Source organism: Pelmatolapia mariae, linkage group LG4, assembly GCF_036321145.2.
Source record: "Pelmatolapia mariae isolate MD_Pm_ZW linkage group LG4, Pm_UMD_F_2, whole genome shotgun sequence".
NCBI lineage: Eukaryota > Metazoa > Chordata > Actinopteri > Cichliformes > Cichlidae > Pelmatolapia > Pelmatolapia mariae.
In genome coordinates, this window is record NC_086230.1 from 17,704,802 (window position 1) to 17,713,442 (window position 8,641).

General features: G+C 37.4%; 1 protein-coding gene and 1 pseudogene across 2 annotated transcripts; one reads left to right on the forward strand and one right to left on the reverse strand.

Annotated features, from left to right (window-relative positions):
- LOC134626132 (interferon-induced protein 44-like) overlaps positions 1-1,673 on the reverse strand; it is a 109,493-nt pseudogene extending 107,820 nt beyond the window's left edge.
- A 214-nt stretch (positions 1,674-1,887) lies between these two features.
- On the forward strand, positions 1,888-6,449 carry LOC134626133 (interferon-induced protein 44-like). Of its 2 annotated transcripts, none has more exons than XM_063471669.1 (7): positions 1,888-2,479; positions 3,599-3,640; positions 3,759-3,792; positions 3,993-4,191; positions 4,943-5,105; positions 5,197-5,297; positions 5,465-6,449. In XM_063471669.1, exons 1-7 carry the CDS (start codon positions 2,425-2,427, stop codon positions 5,651-5,653), a joined length of 783 nt encoding a protein of 260 aa, XP_063327739.1. In that variant the 5' UTR covers positions 1,888-2,424; the 3' UTR covers positions 5,654-6,449. The 2 variants fall into 2 exon arrangements, with proteins under 2 accessions (XP_063327739.1, XP_063327740.1); XM_063471670.1 differs by having other exon boundaries at positions 1,894-2,479; positions 5,516-6,449.
- Positions 6,450-8,641: the final 2,192 nt, after the last annotated feature.

Genomic DNA, 8,641 nt, shown 5'->3' on the forward strand with positions numbered 1-8,641 from the left:
TAAAACTTTCCTTTTTGGTAAAGCATATAGTTAGGGCTGGACCAGGTTTCTTCCTGTTAAAAGGGAGTTTTTCCTTCCCACTGTCGCCAAAGTCCTTGCTCATAGGGGGTCATATAATTGTTGGGTTTTTCTCTGTATCTACTGTACAATATAAAGCGTCTTGAGGCAACTGCTGTTGTGATTTGGCGTGATAATAAATATAAATAAATATAAAATATAAATAAAATTGAATTGAAACTGAATTGAATGTTGGAATGAATGTTTGTCATTATGGCTGATTACGTGTCTGTGTGTTTTAACATGTACACTTATCTTCAATCTGTGGCTTTTATTTGAACTGTTAAGCACCATATAACTCTGTTTTGAAAAGTGCCATATAAATAAAGTTACAATACTACTACTACTAACAACAACAACAACAATAACAACGTCTCCTCACTTTTTTAACATATTTCCCTTTAGTCTCTAGCACGGTGTAGATTGATGACAGGGGAGAAGGCTGTGATAGGCTGGGTGAAGTCTGCAATGATACAGTTGATAATAAAACTGTTTCCTAGGATGACATTTGAGCACCTATACTGTGCAAAGTCATTGCTTATTACTAAAAGGCCAGCCAAGGCTGATTGAGAAACCCGTCTGCTGACTAGTTTCATCACAGCTTAGCTAAACACTTACAGTGCATGAAATACAAACTTGGTTCAAAACTGGCACGTACTGTTTTCGTGAAGTTTTCCTGAGGAGCTGCGTTGGCCAGAGCTTGGCTGGTCGTTCTGCCTCGTAAAGCAGCATCAACCGAGTTGATGAAGCTGGACTTTCCAGAACCAGTGGGTCCATAAAGAAGAATTCTGAGGTACTGGATCTCACTGTTATGAGGCTGGTATGTATTTATGTACTGGATATCATTGCTTTTGCCACTGTTCAAAGAAGAATATTTATGAAGTTAAAGTCAAGAAAGTGAAACTGAACTCTTTGCTATTTGTGGAAGAACATTTGCGGTGTTAAAGCCAGATATTTTATAGTTACAGTACAGGCGTAGTTCAGAACAATGGTGACTGGTTGCAGAAGGTAATCATTTGTAGTTTTAGTCCATGAAGCCAAAAAGCAAACACTGAACATCAGCACACACTCACCTCCATTCTAGTTTCCGCCATTCATTTTCTAAATCTAACAAAATACATAAAGAATATTAACTGTGCAACGTTTCCCAGCTGTTTTTGTAAACTTTAAGCTTGATTCTCCATTTTAAATGTCTTACTCTTAGAAGACAAGGAGTCATCAGGTTGAGAGCTCTGTCCTCCCATAGCTACAACAAAGCACAATATTACAGCACGTACACAGGCACAAATATTCTTTTTGAGGAGGGTAGCTGGCAACATTACCACAACATGTAGACCAACTAATGCTACTAACCTTCATCTCCAAGCAGAAAACAAATGCAACACTAAAGAGAAGTAACTAGTTACAACCATTAAAGATGGTTTCAATGTCATAAAAAAAAGATTATTAAAACTGATTAAGCTCAAAAAAACAGGAAGTTGTACTGAACATTTTTCAGCCTCCTTATCTCAAACATTGTACCAGGGGAAACACCTCAGCTGTGTATGCTTTTTGCTTCTCTCTAAAATAAATGTTTGAGCTGCTCTTTTTTGTTGACAACTACATAGAAAAATTTTCCATTTTCATGTCACGTTTTATTTAAAATGTATTTTCCCTTATCTTACTCCACATGCTTCACATGTTGTCATAACACGCCCTATCTATGGTGTACAGCATGTAGAGAGAGAATCCACACCGTGGGATTATGTCTAAAACTCTCACAAGGTTGTGTGTGTGTGCGTGTGCGTGTGTGTGTGTGGGTGTCGACCTTAAGCTCCCTACGTTTCTGCACAGTATCTTAGCTATTCTGTGACTGCACTCTTCTGGACAGAGACCTCCAATGTTGTACCTGGAGTCGACTGGAGCCATTGGGGGACTTACAGCTCGCAATGCTCATATTACCACTAGAACTACTTCAGATGGTTTTAGCTGGTGTTTTCTCTGGGGTGGAATGATTGTACAGCGTACTTGAATTTTTTAAGTCATTAATTACTTTAATGACTTTACAAAACAAGACATGTGTGAACATGTTGAATTCATTTTGGATTTTCTCTCATTTTTTTAAGAAGTGTTGCTAAAGGTTCTATTGGCCTATTGACCTCTCACTAGAGACTACAACTGGTAGTTTCTCTTTGCAGCATTAAAAATAATTTACTTGACAGCATTCATTCGTCTGACAGTCCAAGAAACTTTGTGAAGATCTAAGAGGAAGATTTACACAAGTAGGGAAGGTTTCTTGAATCTGTCTCTAAAAAAAAAATCAAGAACAATAAAAAAGAAAGTGAAAGTAACACTATGATAAGAAATGTGAAAGTAGCAGTAGCATGAATGACCTCTGTCTGCCCGCACTGCAGTCAAACTGTCCAGAGCCACACAGGAGAAGGTAAGGACTTTCAGAATAACTGTGACATTATTCTTTGCATTTCAATGAAGTTACTTTTTTTTTCTATTCCTTTTTATAAATTTGTAATTTTTTCATAACAATGTAATTTATTATTGTTACTTAGTTACAATTGGTGGTGCTACCTAAAAATGTTTCCTTTTTCAACAGCAAATACAAAATACAATAAACATAAGAACAAGGCAAAATATAAGAACAGGAATATGAGAATTATAAGAATAAATATATGTAAGAATGTATGTGCATTACTGAATATGTATACCAAATATACTGTTGTGTGGTCAAATCTGACCAATTCACAAATTAAAAAAGTCATAAATATTGTTTTTTACATCTGATTGCCTCAAGGCCTTATGACATGCTCCTCACTATGCACTTGAACATATAACAGTGATGAGCACCTCTGTGGAATACATTTGAAATTCTTTCACAACAATGTAATTTATTGTTGATTTTTAGTTACATTTGGTGGTGCTACCTAAAAATGCTTCCTTTCTCTCTCTCTCAACCTTTTATTTGTATTTTCTATTTTCTAGTGAAATTTTAAATACAAAAGAAAACAATATTAGACTCTCTTTGTAGGTGAGTAATGATTTTATCAAATTACAGTGGTCCCTCGTTTATCGCGGGTGTTACGTTCTAGAAATAACCTGCGATAGGTGAAATCCCCGAAGTAGCAAACTTTATTTTTTACAATTATTATAGATGTTTTAAGGCTGTAAAACCTCTCACTAAATGCTTTATACACTTTTCTCAGACAGGCATAGACATTTTCACGTTGCTCTCTTGTTTAAACACTCTCAAAGTTCAAACCTTCGTAGAAAAATAAGTCCAGTATTGTAGAATGAAACGAAAGATCAAACCCTGTTTTCACGTCCAGAACTTGGGAATAGAGCAGCTGCAAGAGAATTCAACATTAAATTAATTTTTAATCAATAAAAATAAATTAGTGAATTGAATTTCCTTAGTTTGATTAATGTAGCAATGAAAGTATTGCTACAAGTCTAATACAACACAAATGATTTTGGGCAAAGAGTGCTATGTTCTAAATGTTTTAATGCATATGTATAGATGTTATTATTGTGCTGTAATGTTTTCCAGCAATAGGAGCACAAAAGTCTCGACCTGTAAACACTCCAACAAGTAAGATAAAACATAAGACAATAAAGTCAAACAGATCAGAAAAAATTACATATTTTCAATCATTGATTTCTTTAAAATATATTTTCTGTTTTTTTGTCAATTCTGTACATTTTTTCAGTTTTAAGTGAAGAATGGAGGAAAATACAGTGGACGTGAGTGTTTGACCCTTAATGGGCTTTTTGTTGCCAACTAAACGTCATAAATTATCTACTTGCAAAAATCGGTTGCTGTCAGCTTAATTTCCTGTTCTTGTTGGTGTTTGCAACATCCTCAATAGTCTCACCACTGTATCTGCACAACTATCAGTTTCACTTTCTTGACTTTAACTTCATAAATATTCTTCTTTGAACAGTGGCAAAACCAATGATATCCAGTACATAAATAATTACCAGCCTCATAACTCTGAGCTCCAGCTCCTCAGAATTCTTCTTCATGGACCCGTTGGTGCCGGCAAGTCCAGCTTCATCAACTCAGTTGACACTCTTTTACGAGGCAGAATGACCACTCAAGCTTTGGCAGATGCAACTTCTGGAACAAGCTTCACTAAGAAAGTACGTTTTAATTCAAGCATGGTTTAGTCAAGCTCATGTATTTCATGCAATTTGTAACAAAACTAGCGAACTGAAACTAAACGGCTATAAAGCTGCACGTAGAACCAAGCTTACTTGTTTAGCTTAGCACTACAGAGGTCCTAGGATGGGGTCTGCTCTTGTGTGACAGATCTTCTTTTTTTTTTTTTTGCTTCTTGAATCTTTGTCTGAAGATTAGTTTCACTTTACTTTTGTCCATAGTTGTTCTTACAGATATCAGCCCCTTACTAAACCAGAAACCAGTTTTGTAGTATTCAGTGATTAGGTAACCCAGTATGAAACTTTCAAAATCCAAAAAGGAGGACCAGGAACTTTTTATCCTTTTGCCTTCACTGATATCATGGGCCTTGAGAAGGACACAGGAGTTAAGGTGGACGACATCATACAGGCCATGAAGGGGCACGTGAAGGATGGTTACAAGGTATCATGAAGTTTAAGGCATTTTTGCAGACACAATTTAATGGTGTATACAATGACACTATTTTCTTATGCCTTTAAATAACACATACAATGTATTTAAAAGTTAGATTTCCAAAAACATACATACATAGATATATGTGTGTGTATGTGTGTGTGGGTGTGTGTGTGAGAGAGAGAGAGAGAGAGAGAGAGAGAGAGAGAGAGAGAGAGAGAGAGAGAGAGAGAGAGAGAGAGAGAGAGAGAGAGAGAAACATTTGTATATACTTGTTTAACTGATTTGATTGTTTTCCAGTTCAATCCTGAATCTTCGTTATCCGAACATGACAACAAAGTGCCCACTCTAAATGACAAAGTTCATGTTTTAGTGTCTGTGATCGATGCCAACAAAATAAAACTTATGAGTGATGATATAATAAAACAGATGAGGGATGTCAGACTTGCAGCCAGTGACATGGGTAAGAGCCAAGTTTGGTTATAGGATAAACTCAATTGAATTAAATAAGCTGACAAACATCACCTCAACTCTGATATTCTGTGTATTGACAGGAATTCCCCAAATGTTAATTCTCACCAAAATTGATGAAGCCTGTCCAGAAGTCAAAGGAAATATAAGAAATGTGTATAAGAGCTCCCACTTGAAGGAACAGGTACTTTTCTAGTGGTAACTTAAAAAAAAAAAAAAAGTTTTACATTTTCAGTATTTTAGCTGGAATATTTATTTATTTATTTAGTTGTTTTACCAACAATTTAATTTAAGTAAATTTCAAGTAAAATAAATGCTAAAAAATGTTAAACTCTTCAAATTTAAATGGAGACAGTCAGTGTGTATCTGGGTATTCCACTGTACTGCATCTTTCCTGTCAAGAACTACCACTCTGAGATCCAAACAGATGATGACGTCGACACACTGATACTGGCTGCTCTGAAGCAGATGATCGACTTTGGAGAGGACTACGTCAACAACTGTAGACCTGCTGACCCACCTTCTTTATTGCTGTACTAAAATGACTTTTGGGTCTGAACAGGGATGTCAGAGTAATTCTTTGCATGCTGATTTTTATTTCCTTGGCTAAAGCATTTACCCTTAGACTAGAAACTCTTCAGGTCTTTTTTTTTTTTGCTTGCATGACAAAGTTTCTGTGTTTACTTTGTAGACTGGGCTTTCAGTTTTTGTGTTTTGCTCTTGTATCTATCAACCTTTGAACAGACATCTAATTGTGTAAGAAAACTATACTGCTTTCATATTATACTTCTTGTAGTTTTTAATATTATTTTTCATATTAAGAGATTAAGAGATTTCTCTTGTCCTTTTGTTTAATAAAAACAAAACTGAATTCTGCATCTCCCCTGAAGAGTAGTGGTGAAGACACCAACTACTTACCAAGTGGCAGTAAAACTGTGAAAAACGGAAACAGATCCTAGCAGACTGGGTATCCCGTGGCTGTGCTGACACAGTTGTAAAATTGTGATCTGTTGCTGAGATGTGTTTGTGTCATTTTCATGGGATTCGGGGCCCCATTAAAAAAAATATCACTTTGGGCCGAGCCATCCCAGCCCCTAAAAATATTACACTGTGCAGACATGGATCAATAATGCTGATTAGATAAATTTATTTTTTGATTTTGTGCAAGATTGGTGAGATATGTGCAAGCCTTTTTTTTTTTACATTTGTATGTTTTTAATAATATTCTTTTATTCAGTTCATCAACTCTATTGTCAGTAATTTTCATAAATTTATCTTTTTTACATTAATTGGCATCTTACACTGAATACAAATGAATATATGTTAAGTTTATGAATGGAAGTAAATTAAAAATCTCATCTATAAAATTGTGTAAACGTTTTGTTTTTTTTATTGCTTTTTTTTCTTTACAACTTTTTAATCTATCAGTTAAATATTTTCCAGTGTAAAATTAGTATTTCTGTGGCAGACCTGAGAGGTCAACCAACATAAAGTGATTTAGGGGAGACAGAAACATGACAGAACCAACTAACAGTAAAGAAACAATTGTCACGGCTGGGGCGGCAGTCGTGTGGAGGTGAGAAGGAGGATCCAAATAGCAACCAGTGGGTGAGGTGCAAGTGAGATTTATTTACAATGAGCAATAACCAAGATGTGAGCAGAACCGAAACATAAACCTAAACTGGGAAAACTAACACAAAAGGAGGACACGGGGTGAGGAGCAGAGAGACACGGTGAAACACGGAGTAATGCTGAGTACACAGAAGATTCACAGAGAAACACAGACGACACGACGAGGAGCACAGGCAGACACGCAGTATAAATACACACACCAGGTAATTAGGAAATGGCACACAGGAGGGGACACAGCTGGAACTAATGGGCATAACGAGACACAAACCTACAAAGTAAAACAGGAAACTCATAGACTGTTTCACAATACCAACTCAGGGACACGAACAGAACACAGAGGAAGGACACAGGCAGGGATAATAGAACACTAAACACACAACTCAAACCCTAAGAACAAATACAAAACAGCAGAAACTGGAAAATAATAACAATAAACTCAAAACACTGGGTCGACGACCCAGGATCATGACAAACAATAATAAGCATGTATCTGCAGTAATATATGAATCATGTGATCTGAACACACATTACCTTGAATCTTTTTCTCCCTCACATCACCAAAGACCTCCACCCTTGCCATTGATTATCTGGATTCACTTTTCCTTACATTGGCGGCCCGGATGACAAGTCACATGAAGCTGATTATCAGCTTGATAAATTAGATAGTACAGTCACATGAAAGTGGTGGGATTTTCAATATCTAACCAATCACAGTTATTGATACTGGCAAAATAGTGGCTGATTTTTGAAAGGAAAATAACAATGTAGTAGCCCACGAGTGTGGACCGCGGAAGCCACCATGGCCCTACAAGACTGTTTTGATAACACGAATTGGAGTGTATTTGCAGAAGGATCAGACTTGGAGGGCCACACATTTGCCGTACACTCATACATCAGCTTCTGTACTGAGAGCGTAACAACAACAAAGACTATTAGAGTGTTCCCGAACCAGAAGCCATGGCTCAACAGTGAGGTGAGAGCCCCACTAAGAGCACATGACAGCGCCTTCAAATCAGGAAACCAACAAGTCTACAAAGACGCACGCCAATCTCTGCTTAAAGGCATAAAAGAAGCCAATCGCAAATACAAACACTGCATCGAGGAACACTTTAACACAAAGAACTCCAGAAACATGTGGCAGGGAATCAAGACACTCACTGGCTACAAAGACAGTCGCACACAAACCAACTCCCTGGACATCAACTTACCCGACGCCCCCATCCAGCTGGAGCAGCATCAGGTCAGAGACACACTGTGCAGAGTCAACCCGAGGAAAGCAGCTGGTCCTGACGGTGTAGCCGGTAGAATGCTTAAAGCATGTGCAGACCAACAAGCAGAGGTTTTAACCATCATCTTCAACCTCTCACTGCTACAGTCTGTAGTACCATCCTGCCTTAACTCAGCCACCATCATTCCAGTGCCCAAGTAGAACATAGTGAGCTGCTTGAATGACTATCGTCCAGTTGCTTTTTGAGCAGCTCATCATGTCGCACATTAAAGCTGCCATCCCTGCAGACCTCGATCCATAACACTTTGCATACAGGGCAAACAGGTCGACAGAGGACACCATAATAACAGCTCTAAACACAGCCCTCACACACCTGGACAGTAGTAACACCTATGTTAGAATGCTGTTTATGGACTTCAGCTCTGCCTTCAATACAGTTCAACTCCACAAACTGGTTAATAAACTAAACAACTTGGCATGGGACGTCCGGTAATGGCGGCATCGTGAGCAGAAGCATGCTTCGCGTGCTCAGTTGTTTTTTCATTAAATACTCTCTGTAAATCCACAAAAGAACTTAAGTCTTGACACAGTTCATCTGGTGAACATATGAGAACGCTAAGATGCCTAAAAAAAACGAACAAGGACAAACAAAAAACTACGACTGAGAC

What these genes read in the sequence shown, in the direction of transcription:
- LOC134626133 (XM_063471669.1), top strand. Translation starts at nt 2,425, where the DNA reads ATGACCTCTGTCTGCCCGCACTGCAGTCAAACTGTCCAGAGCCACACA. An exon ending in CCAGAGCCACACAGGAGAAG is followed by an intron (nt 2,480 to 3,598) that starts GTAAGGACTTTC and finishes AATGTTTTCCAG; the next exon opens with CAATAGGAGCACAAAAGTCT. An exon ending in ACCTGTAAACACTCCAACAA is followed by an intron (nt 3,641 to 3,758) that starts GTAAGATAAAAC and finishes ACATTTTTTCAG; the next exon opens with TTTTAAGTGAAGAATGGAGG.